This window comes from Hyperolius riggenbachi, chromosome 10 (genome assembly GCF_040937935.1).
Source record: "Hyperolius riggenbachi isolate aHypRig1 chromosome 10, aHypRig1.pri, whole genome shotgun sequence".
In the NCBI taxonomy this organism is placed as follows: Eukaryota; Metazoa; Chordata; class Amphibia; order Anura; family Hyperoliidae; genus Hyperolius; species Hyperolius riggenbachi.
Window position 1 is genome coordinate 224218294 of NC_090655.1, and position 26807 is coordinate 224245100.

Genomic DNA, 26807 nt, shown 5'->3' on the forward strand with positions numbered 1-26807 from the left:
ACCTTGTTGACGGCTTGTGCATGTGCAGTAGCATGTACCCAATCAGGCTTGGCTTTTTCCACCAAAGCACAACCAGGACTGTGCTACTGTGCATGCACTAGCCATCTGCACCCATGCATAGCAAAGACCTGATCGTGCTTGGCTTCTTCCCCAAAAGCTGAAGCGGGTCCGTGCTACTGTGCCGGTGCTGTTTGGCCACATGCTCACGGGCTTCAGGGGTTTCATTGCCACAAAGGCATGGTGGATAAGGATGGGGGAAGCTTTTTAAGGTTATGTATTGTAGTTTTAAGTTTGACAATCTCACTGGTTTGCTTTAAAATTACATTCTTATTGCTTTTTTTTCTGTTTTGTTTTAGATGGAGTCTATGGAAGTTCACTGGGGAACAGACTGGAGGGTACGTACATTTTCAAATCAATACAAAAAAAAAACTTTTAACCTCATAAATCTGCTTTACTAAGCCAAAAGCTATTTCAGAGAATGCTCTGCTCTCTGTGCTGGCAGTTTCTATCTTCAGAACTAAAACAGAATCCTGAGACTAACCAGTAAACGTAATTCATTGAACTCATCCTAGTACTGATATGGTTTAAAGTGTCAAGAATGATATTATGCATTTGGAGTATATTGTAGCATTTTAAGGATAATCAAATATACTAAGTTACGGTATATTGTTTGGGATGGCTTCAATGCTCTTACAGAGTCCGACTATTATAGAAAAACATTTTGACAATAGATTGTTTAGCCTTTGACATACAGTGGCTGGTTTTATTTAATATGAGATTAGCTCTGCATCGTGCTGTCCAGCCATCGGATGTAGATTGACTTTATTTTGCAGTTGGAATCTCTGTGATTTGCATCTTTGGGGATAAGTGCTGTCCAAACGCATCGCAGACCTAAAGGCTATTGATACGTCTGATGCTACAGGCGTGAAGAAGGTAGGACGCATGGCACATGATGACTTATGTAAGGAGTAGAACCATGCACTCACGGTTCCGTTGGGTGTCGTGGTCACTAAAGATCCAGGGGACTATGGTACGCAGGCTAGGTTTTCAGCCAAAATGGCATATTTAATAAAAGAAAAAGATACTTACCTAATTAGAGGGAAGCCTTAGGATATAGCCCAAAGGGTTTCCAATCCATCCACAAGTTCACCACTGCTGTGCAGGGTCCTTTTGAATCTACCCAACAAGAGCATATCCTATATGTTGTCATGCCCATACGCGCCGTGTTTAAGCGCGTGTGTACTGCACACGCATGAGTATGGCTCGCATGTGCAGTAAGCCGAAGCCACTGGTGCATACTGCCTAGGTGTAGCCTTGCTCATGCATGGGTAATACAACTGTGCTTGTACATATAAGAGTGTGCAGCCACAAACTAAAAGAGAAACCTAACCAATCCCAGTAGGGTTGAGAAGGACAGGAAAGCCTCTGGAGTCTGGGCCATCTAGAGGTTTCCTTCTACTTAGGTAAGTCAAAACATGAATGTGCTGTACAGAATAAGTATTAAGTAGAATTAAGGTTTGTAAATAAAATATAGTAGAAAATGATTGCTAATATTCCATTTTTATTTTTTGATCACACACAGGTTGCAGAAAAAAGTATTCAATGTCTATGAAGGAAAGATATCAGTGCCACAAAGATGGAAATGCCTGTTTAGGAGAGATGGTCCATCTAGAGAAGAGGTATACTAAACTACTGCTAATAAAGAAGCAGAGGAACATGAAGGAGCGAGAACATGAAATAATGTGCCTTGGTCAACGACATCTACAGATAATGGAGGAACGGGCTTCAAGTGAATACTCACCAATCACCATAGACTATCTATTTGACCCAGATGAGAATGGAATTACGCCCAAAGTTGTTCTTCTACTAGGACCTGCTGGTGTTGGAAAAACCATGACCTCCCAGAAGGTCATGCTGGACTGGGCCTCTGGGAATCTTTACCAAGACAAGTTCAGTGTTGTTTTTTACATAAGTTGTAGAGAACTCAACACCATTAATGGTGACACAAGCCTGGCAGGTCTCATATGTAAAATATGCCATATAGATTGGGAAAGAGACCTGATCAAGTCAATCTTAAGTGATTTTCCAAAATTGCTTTTTATCATTGATGGTTTTGATGAACTGAGGTGGACTTCCCTTGGTGATACAGAGGTTTGTGAAGATCCTTTTCAAAAGGCCAACAAAGAAATCATTTTAAATAGTATGTTTAGAAAACTAAGTCTTTGGGGAGCTTCTGTGATTATTACCACCAGGCCTTACTCACTGGAACAGCTGAATGATCTTTTTAAATGTCCTCGATATGTGGAGATTCTGGGATTCACAGGGCTGGACCGTGAGCAGTTTTTCTACAATTTCTTTCATAGGAAAGATGAAGCAGAGATGGCTCTCAGTGCAGTAAAGGACAATGATACTCTTTTCACCATGTGTGCAGTCCCCATAACTTGCTGGATTGTATGTACAGTATTGAAACAGCAGATGGTGGAAACACAACGTGAGATGGACTGTAAGACAACTACATCTATATACTTGCTCTACCTGAAAAGTTTAATAAAGTTTCATTGCAGGAACTCCAACCAACCAGTAATGAAATGTCTTAAGAAAGTGTGTGCTTTGGCCAATGAAGGAGTTTGGAGTCAGAAAATCTTATTTGAGGAAAGTGACCTTAAAAGACATAAACTCTCCATATCAAAGATCGACTCTATGTTTCTAAATGAGAACATCTTTCAAAGAGACGTTGAAACCCAAACCTGCTATAGTTTCATCCACCTGAGTGTCCAAGAGTTCTTAGCAGCCCTTTTTTATGTGCTTGGAAACAAAGCAAAATTTTCTTCAATAATATCTACCAAAAAGAAAGATGTGAAAAAAATACTAGAAGAAGTAAAAAATAAATCACATCTGGAATTAATGGTCCAATTCCTGTTTGGTCTTTCAAGTGAAAAACATCTAAAAGAAACAGTGAAAACATTGGGGTGCAGTAATTATTCATTTAAGTTCAGTCCTATTTTGAGAGATTGGTTGGAAACAAACCTCACTTTTTTCCAGAAATTAAAGTATTTATACGAGTTACAGGATGAGGACTTGATTGGAAGAGTGATGTCTAATTTTCCAGAAATAACAGTGGTCAACTCAAGACCGGACTTTGACTACAAAGCTCTCTCTTATTGCTTGAAGAACAGCAGAACTTGGCACAAAGTTTTATTTCTGGATTGCCGAATAGGCCCTAAAACACGGGCTGTCCTGGTTTCAGCTCTACCCAAGTGTTCACAGGTTCGGTAAGTATCTATAATGATGAAAAGAAAAAGGGATTCATTAGGAAACACAGCCTGTCTTAGATGTTTTGTTTTTCAGTTTATGTTAAAGTGGACCCAAACTAAACCTTTTTTTAATTAAAAATATTTAGTTGCACCACTCTGACACATACAAAGACAAATTAACACTCCTACAAGCCTAAGAGCATTACAGTGCATGCTTTTCACCCTTCTCTTTTCATAGCTAGGGTTATACAGGTGGCAGCCTTTAGCAATTCCTCCTTTGCTGGACACCTCTTACTCCACCAGTCTGCCGGATTCTGTCCCGGCAATATGAAAGGAAGGGAGGGGTTCCTCCAATAAATGTAAAATATTTTATATTTGTCATCATGCAGCTGAAAAAGGCTGCTATTTATTATTATAATTTAGAAGATAGATTTTATTTCTGAAATCTTGTATTTTTAATTTGGGTCCACTTTAAAAGACAACTGAAGTGAGAGGTATATGGAGGCTGCCATATTTATTTCCTTTTAAGCAATACCAATTGCCTGGCTGTCCTGCTGATCCTCTGCCTCTAATACTTTAAGCCATAGACCCTGAACAAGCATGCAGCAGATCTGGTGTTTCAGACATGTCTGTCAGATCAGACAAAATTAACTGCATACTAGTTTCAGGTGTGGGATTAAGACACTACTGCAGCCAAAGTGATCAGCAGGACTGCCAGGCAATGGTATCATTTAAAAGGAAATAAATATGGCAGCCTCCGTACTATTCTCACCTCAGTTGTCCTTTAAAAGCTTCAGCAATTCATATATTTTTTGTCAAACTGTATCTTCAGTCACAAAAATAGGACAGTATTGCTCCCCTATGTAGTCGGGCAGAACTCCAGAAGCCTATAATTATTACATATTGCTTTAGTTGTTTGCCTTCTCCTACTGCCTTACTCTAGTTGCCTTACAAAAAGTGGGGTCAAACACATACACCGATAGCATCAACTCTGAGCATTATCTTTACTTTTAATGGCTTTATATGCTTTTTGTCTGTGGTGCTTCTGAAAACTAATTTGAGTAGGAATCAAGCTGGGAGAGGAGAGGTGAGAGATGGCTCAGTAAACTCTCATGCAGACCCTTCCCTGAGCCCTGCTGAGTCCATGCAGTGGTGAGTGTGAGATAGTTTGGGGCAATGAAAAATTATGAAGATGATGATGATGATGATTATTATTATACATTATGTGACCATTGGGCATAATTTTAAGAGGTTGTGGAGGATTTCAGTGAAAGTGGTGGTATGCTACATTCGTTTTGAAAGACCTACATTGTGTTTGTAGTAACAACATTATTAGCTAAACTGCAGTATATTAAAACAACCACAAGATGTCACTGTATGTAAAATGTGGTGATGATCTTTATGGGATAGTTATTTCCTGTATTCTCTGTGTTCCTCTCTGTGCTAAGTAAGCTGCATTTCCTGATGGTGGTGTATGATATATCTCTGCACATTTTCTTCAGTTAGGAGTTCTAACTTGTTATCCATGTGTACAGACCACTCTGCTCCATCAAGTTGGCAGTGAAAGATGGAACAAAGAAGAAGTATGTGATGATAGTGTGGCTTTAGAGGATGTGTGCTCGAATAGTAAGTAAGGTTGGAGGCAGGGGTATCACTCACCTAACAAATTCCTGCAAATATGTAGAGGCATGGGGTAGAGATGGCTCGAACCTCCGATTTTAGGTTTGTGAACCTTGAACACAAACTTCTACAAAAGTTTGCGTTCGCGTGAACTTCGCGAACCGCAATAGACTTCAATGGGCAGGCGAACTTTGAAAACTACAAACACTGTTTCTGGCCACAAAAGTGATGGAAAAGACGTTTCAAGGGGTCTAACACCTGGAGGGGAGCATGATGGAGTGGGATACATGCCAAAGAGAGTGCAGGTGATGGCGTTTTTCAAGCCCATATGGTTGGGTTGAGGTGCCTCAATGACAGAACAACAGTGACTGTCCAGCTGATCGAATTTGGTCTGTCCACAATGAAGCAACAACCTTTTTATCTTGGGTCAGATGTGTCCCCCAACACACTCATACAGGTCATTGCTTCATTGTGATACGCAAGCCCCTTCACCGCAGCAAGGTAATGATCATGAAGGGCTATTGACACATGTACAGGCCATTTGTTTTGTTGTGTCAGCCACAGTGCAGCCAGAAAAATTAGGCAGGCATGTACACGCACCAGAAAAATTATTATTGTTCTTGTTAGCGGCCGCTGCTAGCAGCGGCCTTAAAAATTCAGGAATCCACGTGGAGTCCTGGACCATGTTGGAGGTGGTGGAGAATGCAGTCAAGCTGCCTGCAGGCAGAAATGCTGTGTGGGGACCGACTTAGTATTTGGGCAGGCAGTCACACAGCATGCAGGCAGAGATGCTGTGTATGGGGTCTGACTTAGTCTTGGGGCGGGCTGTAGCCCTCCGGGATCCATGCCTCATTCATTTTGATAAAGGTGAGGTACTGAACACTTTTTTGACCTAGGCAACTTCTCTTCTCACTGACAATGCTTCCAGCTGCGCTGAAGGTCCTTTCTGACAGGACGCTTGAGGCAGGACAAGTCAGAAGTTGGATGGCAAATTGTGACAGCTCTGGTCACAGGTCAAGCCTGCGCACCCAGTAGTCCAGGGGTTCATCGCTGCTCAGAGTGTCTATATCCGCACTTAAGGTCAGGTAGTCGGCTACCTGCCGGTCAAGGAGTTGGTGGAGGGTGGATCCGGAAGGGCTAAGGCGAGGCGTTGGACTAAAGACTGTCCACATGTCCGACATCACCATGAGATCGCTAGAGCGTCCTGTCCTTGCCTGCATGGACATGGGAGAAGGAGGAAGATTACTGGCAGTGGCACCTTTATTCCGTTGTGCTGTGACATCACCCTTAAACGCACTGTAATGCATACTTGCCAACTTGTTGTGCAAGTGCTGCATCCTTTCTGCCGTCTGTTGATTTGGTAACATCTCCGCCACTTTGTGCTTAACCCTCAGAGACCCAAATATAGAAAAAACTTAAAACATTTTTTTCAACCTTTCACTTGTTGTTATAGGAGGCTTGTGATGCCCAAATCAGTGTTTTTTTTTTTGTTTTTTATTTTGACATTTTAGTAACTTTTGGGGAGGATGTTGTAAAATTGCAACGTAGGGTACAGAATTTCAATAGTATCACTCACACTCTGAACACATGTAAGGAACAATTAAAAGTGTATTTGTACTTCACAGATTCTAAAGACCCACATAAGTTTATGTATACAGTAATAATCAAAAATGGTCATGAGATGCTGAATCCAATGAGGCTAATCTTGAGGATTCTGTGAGTTTTGGTTCCACAAACTATAGCCTAAAAGAGGGACTGAAGTGAAAATATCATAATGAACAAAATTGCTTATTTTTTACAATATTAATTTATAGATTATTTAGTCAATGCTTGCCCATCGTAAAATCTTTCCTCTCACTGATTTACTTTCTGAATTTGATCACTGGTGATGACATCTTTAGTCCTGCAAGGTGATCTGTACGGAGTCATCCTTGAATGAGAGTTCTATGCAGAGAGAGAGATATTGCTTGCTTGGCATTTGGAAAAAGCTGTTATTTCCCACAATGCAACGAGGTTCACAGACTGCAAACTGTCAGGACCATGGTCATGATATCATGCTTAGGGAGGGGTTTCACCACAATATCAGGCATACAGATGTCCCTGATGATTTATTTGAGAAGAGGTAAAGATTTCTTGTGGAAAAGGGGCATCAGCTACTGATTGGGATGAAGTCTGAACCTTGGTTCAAGTTCCTCTTTGTGTTTTTTTTTTGTTTTTTTTATGTTTTGTTTTGTTTTCTCAGGAGTTCCTTCTGATCATCTCTGCCAGACCTGATAGTGGAGAAAAACCTGTATCTGGGCTGTAGCCTCAGCTGACATCAAAGGGTGGCTTATGTATATAGCTAGGAGTGCTCTAATCTGAGATCTTTCCCTTTGGGTCTCATGCTCGGGTCACATTGAGCTGCACTTTCACATGTCCTCCCATTGTTTTTGTTTTTTTGTGTATCTCTACAGCTTAAATCCCCAGTGAAACCATCCGCTTCCTGCTAAATTAACTTGTTCACTACTCAACCTGTTCCGCTGTTTCCAGTGTTCAGTTGTCCAAAGTGTTTTTCATTATTGTGAAGAGGTTTGATTTAACTTCTTAATCACTAGAACCTTCTTAATCTCTTTTTTTAATTTTTTTTTAAGGTTTAGTAACTGCTTATTTCTGGAAAAAGATGACCACAGAGAACTGGATGGGACCAAATCCAGCCTGTCTGGATTATTTGATTCACAGAGAGGGATACAGGAACTTGGGTAAATTAATTGCAATTAAAGAGATACGGTATCGTTCTGGTTCTACTTTTTTATACATCCAACTAAGATTAGAATTCCCTTGAATCAGTGTACACACCGTTTTAAATATACAAATGATAGTTTTGTCTGATTTTCCTAAATAGTCAATGCAAGGGGCAGTCAGCATCATTTTTGAGTCATTAACCATTAGAGTTTAATTTGAATGTTACAGAACAAACCTCCTAATGATAGTGGTTAATAGAGATGTCGGGAACATCAAATTTTCCATTCGCAAACAGCGAACTTCAGCAAATTTGTACACAATCGTTTAAGCGCACATCCTAATTCATATAAAAGTCCACATAAAAATCACTTAGGAGTCCTCCTATGCAGTTTCTTGGTCTCTTGTGCCACCATCACCATGGACACCCAACAGTAAACAGACTCACCAGATGTATTGGCCACTGCTAGACTGGCCAACCATGCACAAATCCAGGAGCCTTAGTACTTCAGGATCCTGGTGCCACTTTGATGCTGTCCTTTTAGACCACCATCATTCTCCACATTATCCATGCATAGTACCTCAAAGAAATAGCTTGCATAGCGTAACTCTGTATAACACTTAAAACTTTAATTATAAAATTGCACTCACATGCTCCAAAAGGTATTGCACACATAGAGTTTTACGGGCTCTCCCCCGTTGCCTGGTAGGGCACTGCTTGTGTTGGGTCCTTCAGCTCCCCCTCCACTCAGCTTGCAGACACCACCGCCTCCACCGGCCGTTCACTTCCTGGTATGTCCAATCTCCCGCCCGATCAATTTCGTCACTCCCTCGTGACTCATCAGGGGTCCTGAAGTACTGAGGCTCCTGGATTTGTGCATGGTTGGTCAGTCTAGCAGTGGCCAATACATCTGGTGAGTCTGTTTACTGTTGGGTGTCCATGGTGATGGTGGCACAAGAGACCAAGAAACTGCATATGAGGACTCCTAAGTGATTTTTATGTGGACTTTTATATGAATTAGGATGTGCGCTTAAACGATTGTGTACAAGTTTTTTAGGTCCTGCCTGACCTTGTGGTAGCGCACTCCGACTGGACTTTTAATTCCGTGTTAGCTATAGCGCTTTGATACATTTTACACGAACTTCAGCAAATGTTCGCAAACATGCGAATCACCATAGACTTCAATGTGCAAATTTTAAAACCTACAAAGACTGTTTCTGGCCACAAGAGTGATGGAAAAGTGGTTTCAAGGGGTCTAATACCTAGACTGTGGCATGCCAGAGGGGGATCCATTAAAAAGTGCCACCAAAAATTACAGAGTTGATGCAAAGTCGGGTTTTAATCCCTAAAGGGCAGAAATCACATTACATTCCTACAAATAATGCACTGGAGTGATAATGTGCGTGCAACATAATGTAGCAACAATAGCAATAGTACTGTGCACAGCTCTGGGTGTCAATGGGCTGTGGAGTGTCACACACAGAGACATGCAATAGTACTATCAGAATACAGTGAAATAATAATGCACTGAAATGGTTCTGTGCCTGTAACTTAATGTAGCAACAGCAGTAGTGTGCACACAGCTCTCGGTGTCAGTGGGCTGTGGAGTGTAACACACAAACACACAAAACAACAACACAGGAGGCCGATGTACTAGCCCTCAAAAAGGGCTATTTGGGGTGCTTTCATAGCAAGTGAGGAACACAGGCCTAGCTAATGCTTCCCCTACCTATCTGGCACAAGTCTGTCCCTGCTCTCACTAACAGTCAATAGCCAGTAGAGAATGAATCCAATATGGCCACCGCAACTGCTTTTTAATAGGGGAGTGGGGTGTCCAGGAGGTCGTGCTATCTGATTGGCTGCCATGTGTCTGCTGACTGTAAAGTAAGGGGTCAAAATTTGGCTCCATGATGATGTATAGGGGGCGGGTCGAACATGTCATATATTCGCCGCGAACGGAAACTGCAGAAGTTCGCCGGGAACTGTCAACCAGCGAACTGTTCGGGCCATCTCTAATAACGGTATGTTTTTCAAAAATGAAAAAAAAACTTCAAATACACTGTTCCAAATTAACACGCACAACAGAGTTTCAAACCATTTTATAATTTGTAAAGAACGGACAATGGTCATTTGCAGCAATAGGAGGTCATATTTACTGAAATCAAAAGCTATTCAATCAAAAACATCTTAACAGGTCAAAGTTACATATTAAGATAGGGGCATTTCTAGCCTTTTTGGCACTCCATGAAAGAAGTCCTGTCATGTGTTACCCTCCCCCTCCCTCCCGAAAAAAACAAAAAAAAAAAACCACACTAGAGTATATAAACCATGTGCCTTATAGGGTGGATGCATAATACCAACACCATTAACTGCACAGTATAGTGCAGCAGAAGCTGTGCTCTCACCTCTTTGCTGGATGCCAGTGCTGTGCTCCCCCCTGTCCGCTCACCACTCGTCCTAGTGCCCAGCATCTCCTACTGCATGTAGCGTGATTACACGGTACATGAGAAGAGCCAGCACTAAAGGGAGCAGAAAACAGATAGGATGGTCACACAAGCACAGTACTGGACTCCAGAGGGGAGGTTAGAGCACAACTTCTGCTGCGCTATATTCTGCCTTTACACACTGGACTGGGGGAGTGCTGGAGGCGGACAGGAACAGATAGTGGGACAATGGGATAGAGGGAAGCGCAAAGGTGATCAGAAGGAGGCACAGTGGGACAGAGGGAGACACAGTGGGATGTACAGAGCCAGATCATTCACCAGGCAAATTATCAGGTGTTTTGGGCCCGGAGAGAATCTAGGGCCCTGGTTTATGCTAACCCTCAACAAATCTTGTCAAAAAAGCTAGGTGGCCATCAAGTTTGGGCATAAAAATCTTTGCTTGCCTAGGGAACCATTTCATTTGAATCCATCTCTGGATGCATGGGGGGGGGGGGGGGGGGGGGGGGGCACAGGGGGACAAAAGGTGGCACAAAGAAGAAGAAGGCACAAAGGGAGACAGAAGGAGGCAAAGGGGGACAGAGGGGCACACAGGGGGCAGAGGTGGCACAGGGGGGCTGAAGATGGCACAAGGAGGCACAAGGGGACAGAAAGGGGTAAAAAACAACATTGGGGGCATGGTCTCATTTGGGGGAAGTGGATCTGTCTGGTGTGGGGCTTAGCTCAGGGGATGGAGCTTAACCAGGGACGTGGCGCCCTCTAGGACCAATGGCACTCCAGGCAGTGGCCTGTAATGCTATGTCTAAAAATGCTCTGAACATAGAACCCCTTATTTTATAGCACCTTCACGATTCTTGCATCCATTGACCTTGTGAGTCTTTGGAGAGTTTCTGCTTAGATTTCTTGTCAGAATAGTCTCCTAGAGCTACTGTTTAGATGTAAACTACCTCCCACCCTCATAGATCTTTTGCATGAAGATGCTCCAGAACTCAATAGGATTGAGGTCATGGGATGATGCCGATAGCAGCCAACGATGCAGAGGTATTCCTTGCAGATGGTGCTTTGTCATGCATGAAGATGATTTTGTCAAGGAAAGCACAGTTCTAATTTATGTACCATGGAAGAAAGTGGTCAGTCAGAAACTTTACATACTTTTCAGAGGTCATTTTCAGGGGTGCTAAAGGAGCCGACCATCTCTCTCCCCATAATACAGGCCCAAAACATGACTCCACCACCTCCTTGCTTACATTGCAGCCTTTTTTGGACATAATGGCCATTCACAATCCATTCACCACTTCATCCATCTAGATCATACAGGGTTGCATAGCATTCATCAGTAAACTATACTAGTCTGAGCATAATATATGTTTACATACACAGGGCCGGTGCTTCCATACAGTCAAACTGGGCAATTGTCCAGGACCCCAAGATCCTTAGACAAGCCAGGGACCATAGAGGTCACAAATTTGCTATCAGTAGAGTATGAAATGTAAGGTGCCCCACATTTATTTTTGCCCAGGGCCCCATTTTACCTGAAACCATCCCTGTATACACACAGTCTATCTCAGTAAATAATGTAGCATGTCTCTGTGATTTTGCAGGTTACATAATTGTCTTCTGAATGCATCTTGCTGTGATCAGCTCCAAATCATTGTCACAAACCAGTCACTGGTCAAACTGGACCTGTCCCTGAATAATCTGGAGGACGTGGGCATAAAAACTCTGTGTCAGGGGTTGAAGCAGAAAGAGTGTGTCCTGCAGGAGTTGAGGTGAGAATTATATAATAAATTCTATAATTATCTGCAGGTTTTTAATATAAAGTGCATATGTTAGGGTGTCACTCATCAAGGCTGTACCTTTAGGATCTCACAGGTTAAATTATTTTTTATTATGGTTGGTAAAAATAATATTTTATATAGACGCTTAATATTCTGTCACACTTTACAATAACAGTGGTATAATCAAACTATACATATAACTTCATAGTACAAGCAATTGTAATATACAGCGGGATGCAAATGTTTGGGCAACCTTCTTAATTGTCATGATTTTCCTGTATAAATTGTTGGTTGTTATGATAAAAAATGTCAGTTAAATATATCATATCGGAGGCTCACACAGTGATATTTGAGAAGTGAAATGAAGTTTGTTGGATTTACAAAAAGTGTCTGATAATTGTTTAAACAACATTAGGCAGGTGTCATTTTATTGATTCCAAAACCTTTAGAACTAATTATTGGAATTCAAATTGGCGTGGTAAGCTCAGTGACCCCTGACCTACAGACACAGGTGAATCCAATCATGAGAAAGAGTATTTAAGGGGGTCAGTTGTAAGTTTCCCTCCTCTTTTAATTTTCTCTGAAGAGTAGCAACATGGGGGTCTCAAAACAACTTTTAAATGACCTGAAGACAAAGATTGTTCACCATCATGGTTTAGGGTTAGGATATAGAAAGCTGTCTCAGAGGTTTCAGCTGTCTGTTTTCACAGCTAGGAACATATTAAGGAAATGGAAGACCAAAGGCTCAGTTCAAGTTAAGGCTCGAAGTGGCAGACCAAGAAAAATCTCAGATAAACAGAAGCGATGAATAGTGAGAACAGTCAGAGTCAACCCACAGACCAGCACCAAAGACCTACAACATTATCTTGCTGCAGATGGAGTCACTGTGCATCGACCAACCATTCTGCGCACTTTACACAAGGAGATGCTGTATGCAAGAGTGATGCAGAGGAAGAAATTTCTCTGCCCACAGCACAAGCAGAGCTGCGTGAGGTATGCTAAAGCACATTTGGACAAGCCAGCTTCATTTTGGAATAAGGAGTTGTGAACTGATGAAACTAAAATTGAGTTTTTTGGGCATAACAAGGGGCATTATGCATGGAGGAAAAACAACACAGCATTCAAAGAAAAACACCTGATACCTACAGTAAAATATGGATGTAGTTCTATCATGTTGTGGGGCTGTCTGGCCAGTGCAGGGACTGGGAATCTTGTCAAAGTTGAGGGATGCAAGGACTCTGTATCATCAGATTCTGGAGACCAATGTCCAGGAATCAGTGACAAAGCTGAAGCTGTGCAGGGGCTGGATCTTTCAACAAGACAACAACCCTAAACACTGCTCAAAATCCACTAAGGCATTCATGCAGAGGAACAAGTACAACGTTCTGGAATAGCCACCTCCCCAGACCTGAGTATAATTGAAAATCTGTGGTGTGAGTTAAAGAGAGCTGTCCATGCTCAGAAGCCATCAAACCTGAATGAACTAGAGATGTTTTGTAAAGAGGAATGGTCAAAAATACCTTCAACCAGAATCCAGACTCTCATTGGAACCTACAGGAAGCGTTTAGAGGCTGTAATTTCTGCAAAAGGGGATCTACTAAATATTGATTTCATTTCTTTTTGTGGTGCCCAAATTTATGCATCTGCCTAATTTTGTTTAAACAATTATTGCACACTTTCTGTAAATCCAATAAACTTCATTTCACTTCTCAAATATCACTGTGTGTGTCTCCTATATGATATATTTAACTGACATTTTTTATCGTAACAACCAAAGATTTACACAGGAAAACCATGACTATTAACAAGGTTGCCCAAGCTTTCGCATCCCACTGTAGATATATCATTACACAACACGAAAGAGGGCACTAACCACGTGAGCTTTTAATCTAAAAAGATAAAGGAATGAGGGATGAGGAAGATGGAGTCAGAATTTGTAAAGTATAAGTGGTTACCCAGTTGGGCAGAAGAGAGTGTGGGCAGGTTGGGTCAGTGAGAGGGTAACATGGTCAGAATACATAATTGACTGAAGAGGACAATGTTCAATTTAACCAGCTTCTGGCCGTATAATGCCAAACGGTGGTGGGATCGTGGCTCTCTGGGGACTGCTTAACACCCAAAGGCATCATCTCGTTTCTCCCAAGATTAGCAGGGAACGAGTGCTTGCTGTGAACAGCCTACCAGCCGTGATCAGAGCTCACCGTCTGATATAAACAAAAAAAAGATGAAATATATGTGTACAGCACGGGCGCACGGAAGGGGGTGTTCCTGGTGTCTGAAACACCCCCCCCCCTCCGCACCGAGACCGGAAGTGGGGCTTCACATCGCCTCCTCACCTGAATGATCTGAGCAGCGGCAGCCACGGATGTTATAGCGCACCTACCGCCTGCTCATGTGTGTGCGGCGAGGAGGGTCACTGACTGGCGGTATGAGAGCGGGGGGTAAGGCGGCACAGATACATTACCTTTCTCAGCGGCGGATGGTGTCCCAGGTCTCCATGGCTACCTTCCTGGCTCTGACGTGACGTCCCTACGCCATCAAGCTGCAGCGGCTGTGCTCCTCCCCCTGAAGGCCATTGGACGTCAGAGACGGTAGTCCAACCATGGAGAGAGGAGTACTGCTGCTGACTGAGCTTGGAGTCTGGATAAGGCAAGTGCAGCCGGGGCTCACTGAGAGGCAGGGCGGGGGGATGTTTAAAAGCTAGCCAGCCATTCCATGATCCGTTTTGTTTTCTCGCCCTACTGGCACAAATCTTTAAATTGCCTTTTGGTGAGTTCACTACAGATTCTTCATTCCTTTGCACCCTTTCAGTGCTGGAGTTGTCCAGGGCAGCATCATGCAGGGGTGTGAATGTCACACTCACTATATGTGAGAGGGAGAGAGGGGGGGTTGTGTTGCCCAGCCCCAAGTTCTACACCACACGATTTGTCATGTGATCGATATGCGATCGCTGATCAAATTGAAAAGATCCAACATGTACGATCAGGATTCGATTTGATTTGCGCTGATAACGAACGCATATCGAATCGAACCCTGATCAAACATGTTGGATTTTATTGATTCGATCAGCGATCGCATATGGATCACATGAAAAATCGTATGTGAGAGGGAGAGAGAGGGGGTTGTGTTGCCCACAGCACAGCAATGTAAAGCCCCATCTACACCATACGATTTTTCATGCGATCGATATGCGATCGCTGATCAAATTGATAAAATACAACATGTCCGATAAGGATTCGATTCAATTTGCGTTGATAACAAGAAACCGAATCGAATCCTGATCGAACATGTTGGATTTTATCGATTAGATCAGCGATTGCATATCGATCGCATGAAAAATTGTATGGTGTAAACCTTTCAGGAATCCCCCCCCCCCCCCCCTTGAAAATCCTGGATTTGCCTCTGGTACAGTGCTGTGATCTAGAGCAGCGCTGTACAGAGGACATCCCTGGCACTTAACTGTCCCTAGCAACGACTCACAATCTAATCTCTATCATAGGCTGATGCATATGAATTTGTAATGTAGTGTATGGATCGTATCAAGGGCCAATTCAATGGGGAAGGAAGGGAATAAAAGAAATAGGGTATGTTTTTTAATAATAAAAAAAAATTGCAGCAGCAATCAGAGACCACCAAAAGAAAGCTTTATTACTGGTAAGAAAAGGAGATAGGATTCATTTGGGTGATAAGTTGTATGACCGTTCAATAAACCGTTAAAGCTGCACAGTGCTGAATTGTAAATTGCCTTGTCACTAGGGGGGTAAAAAAACCTCTTGTCCTCAAGAGGTTAAAAATAGGGGAAGTGGTGCTCACCTGCCCAAAAAATTTACCAATATTTTACGCTGACTTAAAGGGAACCCGAGGTGAGAGTGATATGGAGGCTGCCATACAGTGGCGTAGCTAGGGTACTTGACACCCGGTGCTGATTATTTACAGACACCCCCCCAGAAAAGACACGTAAATACGGCCCGTTAAGCACAACATGAAGAAATGGGTGTGGCCATGATGTGGGCAGAGCTAACCGTAATTTAGCAATGTAACTCTAAGACAGTGCCGAGTTACCTCCCAAAACAGTTAGACAAGGTGGCTCAGTCCACACGGACCCTTGCCGGGCGGTAAGTCACAGCAGCGGCAATCGTAGTTTACTGTTGTTTGCGCAAACTCAGTGTATATGTACCTATTTTTCTTGTCATTTCAGCTGATCCTTTACCACCACGTTTCCGTGTTCCCCCGTGGGAGTGAAAAACTGATTGTAGTGGCTGGCATGTAGTGATAGGCGGATTGTAGTGGCAGGCAGGTAGTGACAGGTAGATTGTAGTGGCTGGCATGTAGTGACGGGTAGATTGTAGTGGCCAGCAGGTAGTGACAGGTAGATTGTAGTGGCTGGCAGGTAGTGATAGGCAGATTGTAGTGGCTGGCAGGTAGTGACAGGTAGATTGTAGTGGCTGGCAGGTAGTGACAGGTAGATTGTAGCAGGCATGCAGGTAGTAACAGGCAGATTGTAGTGGCCAGCAGGTAGTGACAGGTAGATTGTAGTGGCTGGCAGGTAGTGACAGGTAGATTGTAGTGGCTGGCAGGTAGTGACAGGTAGATTGTAGCAGGCATGCAGGTAGTAACAGACAGATTGTAGTGGCCAGCAGGTAGTGACAGGTAGATTGTAGTGGCTGGCAGGTAGTGACAGGTAGATTGTAGTGGCTGGCAGGTAGTGACAGGTAGATTGTAGCAGGCATGCAGGTAGTAACAGGCAGATTGTAGTGGCCAGCAGGTAGTGACAGGTAGATTGTAGTGGCAGGCAGGTACTGATAGGTAGATTGTAGTGGCCAGCAGGTAGTGACAGGTAGATTGTAGTGCCTGGCAGGTAGTGACAGGTAGATTGTAGTGGCTGGCAGGTAGTGACAGGTAGATTGTAGTGCCTGGCAGATAGTGACAGGTAGATTGTAGCGACTGGCAGGTAGTGGCAGGTAGATTGTAGTGGCCAGCAGGTAGTGACAGGTAGATTGTAGTGGCTGGCAGGTAGTGACAGGTAGATTGTAGTGGCCAGCAGGTAGTGACAGGTAGATTGTAGTGCCTGGCAGATAGTGACAGGTAGATTGTAGCGACTGGCAGGTAGTGGCAGGTAGATTGTAGTGGCCAGCAGGTAGTGACAGGTAGATTGTAGTGGCCAGCATGTAGTGATAGGTAGATTGTAGTGGCTGGCATGTAGTGATAGGTAGATTGTAGTGGCTGGCAGGTAGTGACAGGTAGATTGTAGTGACTGGCAGGTAGTGACAGGTAGATTGTAGTGGCTGGCAGGTAGTGGCAGGTAGATTGTAGTGGCCAGCAGTTAGTGACAGGTAGATTGTAGTGGCCAGCATGTAGTGATAGGTAGATTGTAGTGGCCAGCAGGTAGTGACAGGTAGATTGTAGTGGCCAGCAGGTAGTGACAGGTAGATTGTAGTGGCTGGCATGTAGTGATAGGTAGATTGTAGTGGCCAGCATGTAGTGATAGGTAGATTGTAGTGGCCAGCAGGTAGTGACAGGTAGATTGTAGTGGCCAGCAGGTAGTGACAGGTAGATTGTAGTGGCTGGCAGGTAGTGACAGGCAGATTGTAGTGGCCAGCAGGTAGTGACAGGTAGATTGTAGTGGCGAGCAGGTAGTGATAGGCGGATTGTAGTGGCCAGCAGGCAGTGATAGGTAGATTGTAGTGGCTGGCAGGTAGTGACAGGTAGATTGTAGTGGCCAGCAGGTAGTGATAGGCGGATTGTAGTGGCCAGCAGGTAGTGACAGGTAGATTGTAGTGGCTGGCAGGTAGTGACAGGTAGATTGTAGTGGCCAGCATGTAGTGACAGGTAGATTGTAGTGGCCAGCAGGTAGTGACAGGTAGATTGTAGTGGCTGGCAGGTAGTGACAGGCAGATTGTAGTGGCCAGCAGGTAGTGACAGGTAGATTGTAGTGGCCAGCAGGTAGTGATAGGCGAATTGTAGTGGCCAGCAGGTAGTGATAGGTAGATTGTAGTGGCCGGCAGGTAGTGACAGGTAGATTGTAGTGGCCAGCAGGTAGTGATAGGCGGATTGTAGTGGCCAGCAGGTAGTGATAGGCGGATTGTAGTGGCCAGCAGGTAGTGATAGGTAGATTGTAGTGGCCGGCAGGTAGTGACAAGTAGATTGTAGTGGCCAGCAGGTAGTGATAGGTAGATTGTAGTGGCTGGCAGGTAGTGACAGGTAGATTGTAGTGGCTGGCAGGTAGTGACAGGTAGATTGTAGTGGGCGGCAGATATAAATGCACATATTTTAGTAGCAGACAGGTACTGAAATAGGTGACGTGCAGAGATGACAGCTGAAGGGGTCATGATGAGCAGAGATGACAACAGGAAGGGGAGACACCAGAAAGGGGCAACAAGTGGCAACAAGCACCGACGACAGCAGCAAAGGGTGAAAAGTAGTGACAGCAGTGGCAAGGGACAATACAAAGTGACAACAGCGAAAAAGGGCGACAAGTAGCAATGACAATGGGAGGGGGTGATAACAGTGACAAACAGCGATAAAAGCATAGGGGTGACAATGAGAAGGCATGGACGGGGCCTAATGGCCGAGCTGATAGATACGATAGATACGATAGGACACAGCAGGCCTGTGGATAATCAGCGTGGTTTGCCTATCAGAACTCATCTGATTCCAGCATGGGGAGTACATTCTCTGCTCTCCTAAAGCCCTCTGATGATCATCTTGCTCTGTATCTCTCTGCACCAGCTGGACTTCCTGTATGTCGGGTGAACTCACTGTGTGGCATACAGGAAGACCGAGGAGGCAGAGAGATGCAGAGCAGGAGGATCGGAGGGCTGCAGGAGAGCAGAGAAGAAAAGCTCCTGCACTGGAATCAGGTGAGTTGTTACACACACGCTGCTCTGATAATCTGAAGGTCTGCAATGTATATAGCGGCAGCACAGCTTCGGGGGCAGCAGAGAGGAGACAGAGCATTGCTACCACAGCTGGGGCCAATGTGCTAGAGCCACTGTTCGGGCCCCAGACTGTGGGGTGTCGCATGACGTCACCTCTGCCCAGCTGACATCCCAGTGTGGGCCGCACTTGCCGCAACCCCCTCTCAACGCTTCTGCTGCCATATTAATTTTGAATAACACTAGTCGCCTGGCAGTCTTGCTGATCCTCTGCCTCTAATACTTTTAGCTATAGACCCTGAACAAGCATATGCAGATTAAGTACTCTGACTCAGCTGACTCAGGTTTTCCTGGATTAGTCATATGCTTGTTCCAGGATTCTGACTCAGAAAATCAACAGGACTGCCAGGCAACTGGTATTGTTTACAAGAAGATAAAAATGGCAGCCTCCATATCAGTTCACCTCGGGTGTCCTTTAACCATTACCTAACACTCATATTGACTCTCCCCTAACTACGCCTAACACTAAACCCCCTACCTACGCCTAACACTAACCCCGACACCTACTGCTAACACTAACCTTCCATCATGGCAGCTAATTATTGCCATAGCCGAAATTTGTCCAGCATCCTATGGCCACAAACAAATAATCAGCCGCAAACCGAGCCCAGTTTAACTGATTTGTGTATCAGTGTGTGATATGCAGTGCAGGTGGAAGGGAGTGAGGGGAAAACACGGTGGGAATTGGAAGACAGGTTGGTGGTAATAATTGGAGAGAGGGATGCATGTTTTGCATTAGTAGGCATTAATGTGGGTGGGTGAAACTGGCCATATAGCATAGGATGTTTTGAAAGTTAAAAAAAAGTATCAAAACATAAGGGTTTCTTGATAGTTATTTCCTTTTTAATTGATGGCGCATGGATGTGTTGAGGCTGTTATTATGCAAAACAAGCATGGCAGGAGCAGGGGCATCACTGGATAACGGGTACTTAAAGAGAAACTGTAACCAAGAATTGAACTTCATCCCAATCAGTAGCTGATACCCCCTTTCCCATAAGGAATCTATTCCTTCTCTCAAACGAATTATCAGGGGGCTCTGATTTTGTGGTGAAACCCCTCCCACAGTTTGATGTCAGCCCCTCACAGCGCTGAGGTACTGACATCACACTGTGGGAGCCTTGTTGCATTTTGGGTAACAAAAGCTGTTTCCAACTGTTAAAAAAGCAAGCAGCATCTCCTTCCAGTGACATCAACTGCCAGCAGTAAAAATGTCACCATGTGATAAATGTCTGAATGTAAATCAGGGAGAGGAAAGATTTTACAATGGGCAAACACTGACTAAAATCATTTATTCATAATTATTGTAAAAATTAAGCACTTGTTTATTACATTATTTTCACTTGCGTTCCTCTTTAAGGTTGTAGTGCATTGAGTAGAACAATGCCACCACTGCACTGTAAGTTTGTTGCTCATTAACCCTTGCTCAACAGGGGTTAATGTGCAGCATGTAAGTATTTATGGTTAATTAAGAATGTTAAAGGACTTTTTGCGTGACTGCATTTATATTTCATTTTAACTCTTTTTGGAAATGGGTAAGGGGTACATCAGTATCTCTATATGAATTTCACCTGTGTAGGGGATGGGCATCTGGGGGTCTTCTTTTTAAAGGGTTCCCCAGATGCCACCAACCCTGGGCCGGCAACTCCCACACTTCCTCCTGGGCACTGGAGGTGAGAAAGAACTCTTTGTCCATGGATTGGATAAGGGCACTGAGGGAGTGGGGAGGCTTGGCAGCCCCTCTCTTCCAGTGCCCCCCCATACCGTGGACCATGGACCATGCGGGCTGGTATAGCTCCTTGCAGTCTTGGCTCTGCTAACTTGCTATTCCAGCCTGCATGGGTGACAAGGGGTTAAAAAAGCTTGGGATGGGGAGCCCCACATTGTTTTTTTAAGTTAAGTTTTAGTGACCAAATCATAGGCACATTTGCCAGGAATCCTCATGCAGCAATATTGCGACTGGACAGAGATCCTGTTGCCAGTTCCACCATTGACTGACCACCTGGAATTCCCAGCATGAAATTCACTGTTCTTTCTTTTGACATATATACATTTACACTGCTGAAAGGATGATGCATTATCTGTCATTTAACCGCATTTAAAACATTTTTTCAATCGTAGTTTTAAAATTGATTTTCTAAAAACTACAAGACGCTTTTGAAAAAAAAAATTACCTCTCGTTTCCACTGTTCTCCTTAACATACCCTACACATTTGCTAATTTCAGCATGTATGAGGGATTTGCTATTAATTACAAAAATCGGTGGCCATTGGCTAATGTTAAATACAAACGCAATCTTTTGGTAATGATCGTTTGTGTAAACACTTATCCACAGCCATAAATCACATTATCCTGAATTATCCACTCCTCCCATCGCTCCACCACAGTGGTTCCCCTCTGTGACTCCCTCTACTGACTTCCTATCCAGTCCAGAATCAGATTCAAAATACTGTGTCTGACCTACAAATCTGTCCACAAAACCTGCCCAACCTAAATTTCCAATCCTACCCAGAGGCACACACCTAGCCGCTCACTCCGTTCTTCCAATGAACTTAGCCTGACCGCCCCACCGAATCACCCAATCCCAATCCCATCACCCAATCCCATGCACACCTCCAGGACTTCACAAGAGCTGCTCCAACACTATGGAACTCCCTACCTCCACCCATTAGGGCAGCCCCCTCCTTCAACATCTTCAAGAAGGCCCTCAAAACTCACCTTTTCACTCTGGCCTACCACCCCTCACAAGTGGTCTAAACCCGCAGCTGAACTCTGGTCTCCTACCTTTTGTGTCCCTACCTCTCCCTCTAGATTGTAAGCCTTTGAGCAGGGTCCTCCTCCTTTTGTGTCCTACCTGATCATGCACCTCCATTACTGTGTACCCATGCTATGCATTTGAGTGAACTCAACTTGCCTAATCTCCATGCTCCATCCAGTGACTGACTAAGCATTACCTTGTACTCATACTGTGCTTCATGATCTGGTTTGCATGTATTCCTGTATTGTCTTATTGCTGTATGTCACCCCTAAATATTGTCTTTAACTAATGCCCAGCGCTGCGTAATATGTTGGTGCTTTATAAATACAATAAATAAATAAAATAAATATGTTTCTGTTTGTTCATTCCACTTGCCATAGCTCAATAAAAATTGCTTGAAAATGTTAAAAAACGCGGAAGAGCCGCCGCCATGAGTCAACGGGAGGCGGCTCTTTCCGCGCACGGCGTGGCAGAGCACGGGGAGGCAGCCGCCTCCACTCAGTCTGAGGTGGCTGTCCCCGTGCAGGGCATGGCGGAGCGCGGAAAAACCGCCGCGTTGGATGCGGCGGTTAGCGCGCATGGCCCCATTGCAGAGGCACCGCAGAGCGGTGCTGGTGTGGCTGGGACACATAGTCCCTCCAGGTTTAGAGTGACGCGAGCGCGCACTAAGGCAGGGATTATATGGTAGCCAGAAGTGAGTCAGCTGACCAGGCTGGTCAGCTGACACTGGCTCCACGTTTTATTGGTCCAGCACTTAGGGTGGTGCTGGAGAGATGCTTCTGTTTATATACGGCCGGCTGTTCAGTTGCTGGTTGTCTGGCGTTGCGAACACAATGTGGGAGCACTCAGACCCTTAGTCAGATCCTTAAGTGTGCCGGGACCAGCTGGAGCTGTAATCCTACACTTAGCTAGATTCTGTTGATAGCTTAAAGTACTAGTTTGATTGTGATTTTCTGTTATGACCCTTTGCCTGCCTGACTATCCTCCTGAACTCTGATCTTGTACCTTGCCATTCTGATACTCTGTTGCCAAACCCTGGCTAGTCCTTAGACTCTGCTTCTGCCTCCTGATCTTGTACCTCGATATATCTGATACCCTGTTGCCGAACCCTGCCTGTACCTTAGACTCCGCCTCTGCCTTCTGAATCTGTACTTTATCTACCCGGGTGTTTACAACCTGGCTTGTCCGACCTTGAGAACCGACCATACTATTGGAGGCGGTTCCCCGTCCTGTTAGTGACACTTCCTCCAGAGTGTCACTTTCAGACTATCCATCCTACTCTTAGCCTGACTCCTCCCATCTTGGAGAGTTCAGGTCTTCGGAAGGAATCCGTGCAGTACTCCTTACTGCGCTGAGGCCTAGTCCTCTAAGTGTTACTGTTACACCAAACACTACACTCTACTCAGGTGAACAGAGGTTAGCTGGTATATCGGATTATCGGTGATACTGCAGATCACTTATAATCTGGTATATATCTGTATTCCCAGGGATACTGCAGATCACCGGTAATCAGATCCTCTCTGTGCTTCACCGATCGTTACAGAAAAAAAATCTCTTAAGGTGGCCACCACTAATGACCCTATTTGCGGAACGATTGTTTCTGACCATTCGTATTATCAATTGGAAATAATCTTTTAGGACAAAAATCTCCTAACCAATCCGATCAGATTGATGGGAATCAATCAGAAAATGATAATGATTTCATTAATCTGATCAGAGTCACATGTTAGTGGTCCCGCATGATCATTTCTTAATGATCATATGAATAATCAGAAACGAATTATCGTGGATTGTTAGTGGCCACCTTTAACCACTTGCCGACCGCCTACTACCTATGGGTGGCGGTGTCAGAATTGTAGCGGTTTTATTTATGCAGGAAAAACTGTCATATGTGTATGTATATATAAATATTAATAATCAATACAGTCCTTCCAAAGAAAGAAATAGTTATTGTTAAACCCTATATAATAGAATCTATTACTCTGAAAGACATTTAAAATCTGTAGTCTACCCGTGGAAGATGAGAAAGTAAAACATTCTCGTAGGATTGTTTTGGTTCTGGAAGAATTGTTGACATGCTCTAGTCTCAGAAAGCTGATAACACATGATGTTTTGGGAACAAGTTATATAAATATTAAACAAAGAAGTTGTTTTCCCAATTAGTTAAACATGACTCCATGATGCCACCTGGCGTCAACATTATTAATACTGTTTGTTATTTGTTATGAAAGGCTGACCTCTGCCGGTTGAAATTAGAAATGTATTTCTTCATCAGAAAGACACATATATGGAAAAGGATTTTATATTATCAAGATTTAATGTGCAATTATTTCTTTTATGATTAATTGTTTTAAGAAGAATTATATAATAAGCTTTATATTTAAATAAGTATATTAGAAGCCCTGTATGTTTTAATAAGCCTTAAATTGCTGAAGGCTCTCACAGGTCTGGTTACAGTGTCAACCTGACCAATCTCATGTCTGGGGAAGTACCAAGACATTCCAACATAATTAGCAGCGAACACTTTATCAGAAATGCGTCATAAATGACATTGTTTAGTCTTCATGCCTGGGTCAGCCAACAGATAAGATTCGACACTAGTAAAAGACAAATAGACAAACACCCGGCAACCGGGAGCCCGATCTGGTGTGATACCCTCTTAGTTGGTTCGACGTGAAAAAAATTCAAATGCCAATATACTCACAAAGGTGGGTTGCTCCCAAGAGGCAACCACTCGTATCTGCAGGTGGATAAATACCGTCTCCACTCGGCCTTTTCTGTAGTTCCACGGTCGCAACTCCAAAAAATGAAAAGATATATATTTTCGACTCTCCGATTGAGAGAGAACGAAAATGTCCTACTAAGTAGGATGCGCCTCCAAACCTTCCAAATTTATCAACAGATAAGATGGCTGTTGACGTCCATTTTTAATTAACCGCGTCAGAAATGACCTGATTAGAATGTGTCAAGCACTCCAAATGACGTAAATTCCCACAAGATAAGGTAATTAAGAATTTATAAACAATAATATTGTGACTTAGGTAATCAAAACATGATAAAGCGTTTGACGCACGTAAGCTTTAGCCAATCAGAGTCTGGGATTCAGGGAAAGTCCAGATTAGGCAGCCATATTGCCTCCAACCCCTATAAAAGTAGAAGCTGAAAGCTCATAGTTTGCAGAAGCCCAACAATCTCCTGAGAAGACACATGAGGCAGAAGCTACCTTCCCACAAGTGGTTCTAGATGCTGAATAGATGTCAGAGAAGGAGTAATATGCTTAATATTTTGGTGATTTACTTTATTAATTTTTCAGCATTAAGTTTTATTAAGATGTTAGCAAGAAGTTTTTTAGAAGCTATTTTTTATGCTATTTCTTTAGGAAGATTACTACAAGTTTTACACAGCTACTAGATACACAGCTATTGATACAGATGAGACTACTTTTGATCTTATTCTACATAACACAACTGTTAGATTCTTTTTTGAATGTACTTAGAAGATTGATGATCGCTTGGCTCTAAAGCCTTGATAAGATGGAATACTGTTATAAGGAAACACTACTTGGAACAGTTCATATTTTGTATATATGCTGTATGATAAGCAAATACAATTTTTTATATAAAATCATATACTGAGTGCTCTGATTCATTTCAAGGTATACCGTCAATCTATAATTACTGTTATAGAGGGTTCCGACCCCACTATGCCGGATTTATATGATAGCAACGCTTTAAGGGCTGGTCCTTTACTGAGTTAGCAATCATGAAAAAGGCAAAAACCGCTCAGGTTTTTGACAGCGGCAAAGTGGCATGCCCAGGACCACGTAATGCCGATGGGCGTCGGGTCCTGGGACTCTTTGTGGCCGGGGATCGCGCGCTTTGATGCGCGCGCTTCCGCCGGCAATAGGCTCTGCCCACCCGCGACGTCAACCCGCCGGCCGTTCGGAAGCGCCGGCGGGTTGTTAAACCCTCGATCACCGCGTTACAAGCGTATAATAAGCTTTGTAATGTATACAAAGCGTATTATACAGGCTGCTTCCTGCCCTGGTGGTTCCAGTGATCGAGGGACCACCAGGGCAGGCTGCAGCCCTCCCTGTCTGCACCCAAGCATACTGATCTGCCCCACGCTGCCCCCTGATCGCCCACAACGCTATAACTTTTACGCAAACCAATAAATATACACTTATTGGATTTTGTTTATCAAAGACGTGTAGCACAATAAATGTGGACAAAAATGTATTTAGAAATTTTACGTTATTTGAAAAATGTCAGCACAGAAAGTTAAAAAAATCATTTTTTGGGCAAAATTCATGTCTTTTTTGATGAATATAATAAAAACTAAAAATCACAGCAGCAATCAAATAGCACCAAAAGAAAGCTGTATTAGGGACAAGAAAAGGAGGTAAAATTCATTTAGGTGGTAGGTTGTATGACCGAGCAATAAACCGTTAAAGCTGCAGTGGTCTGAATCAAAAAAAAGTGTCTGGTCCTTAAGGGGTTTTATGACTGCAGTCCTTAAGTGGTTAAAGAGAGTCTGAAGACTTCTAAAAATCATCCTTTTTTTAGACATTTATCTTAAGCAATATCTGCAGTGCTAAAACGCTGCATTCTCCTGGCAGAAAGATGTCATTAAACCCTCCAAATCCCCGGGGGAAAATGCAGGCAGCACTTCCTGTAAGAGGCAGAGCTTTGTGCTGTAGCTCTGCCTCTACTCGCTTCAATCCCCGCTGATCGACACCTCTCCCCACCCCTCTCAGTCTTCTTTCACTGAGAGGGGTGGGGAGATGGGTGGCGATCAGCGGGGATTGACGCTAATGGAGTGGGTGTGTGCGTGTATGTATGTATCTGTGTGTATGTATGTATGTATCTGTGTGTATGTATGTGTATGTGTGTGTGTATGTGTGTGTGTATGTATGTGTCTGTGTGTGTTTATGTATGTGTGTATGTGTGTGTGTGGGGGGGGGGGTATGTGCCCATGTGTGTGTGTGTGTGTGTAGGCCAAATATGGCTACTCTTCTGGGAATGTGTATGGATGGAGTGAGTCTCTAGACCTATGAGTGTGTGGGGGAAGTGTGTCTATGGGTGGAGTGTTCATGTCTCTGGACCTATGAGTGTGTGTAGGAAGTGTGTCTATGGGTGGAGTATGTGCATCTCTTTACCTATGAGTATGTATGGGAAGTGTGTCTATGGGTGGAGTGTTTATGTCTCTGGAACTATGAGTGTGTGTGGGAAGTGTGTCTATGGGTGGAGTATGTGTATCTCTGGGCCTATGAGTGTGTGTTGGTAGATGTATAGGCCAAATATGG

At 43.7% G+C, this 26807-nt stretch overlaps 2 protein-coding genes across 4 annotated transcripts in view; one reads left to right on the forward strand and one right to left on the reverse strand.

Annotated features, from left to right (window-relative positions):
* LOC137534627 (oocyte zinc finger protein XlCOF8.4-like) overlaps nucleotides 1-26807 on the reverse strand; it is a 174229-nt gene that overhangs the window by 78613 nt on the left and 68809 nt on the right. The window lies entirely within an intron of this gene.
* LOC137534626 (NACHT, LRR and PYD domains-containing protein 3-like) overlaps nucleotides 1-26807 on the forward strand; it is a 107118-nt gene that overhangs the window by 56228 nt on the left and 24083 nt on the right. For 2 of the 3 annotated variants that reach the window (XM_068256220.1, XM_068256219.1), the window contains exons 4-7: nucleotides 357-395; nucleotides 1583-3272; nucleotides 7505-7612; nucleotides 11636-11803. In XM_068256220.1, the coding sequence (XP_068112321.1) occupies nucleotides 357-395; nucleotides 1583-3272; nucleotides 7505-7612; nucleotides 11636-11803 (2005 nt within the window). The remainder of the gene's footprint in view (nucleotides 1-356; nucleotides 396-1582; nucleotides 3273-7504; nucleotides 7613-11635; nucleotides 11804-26807) is intronic. The other variant, XM_068256221.1, reaches the window with a different exon arrangement.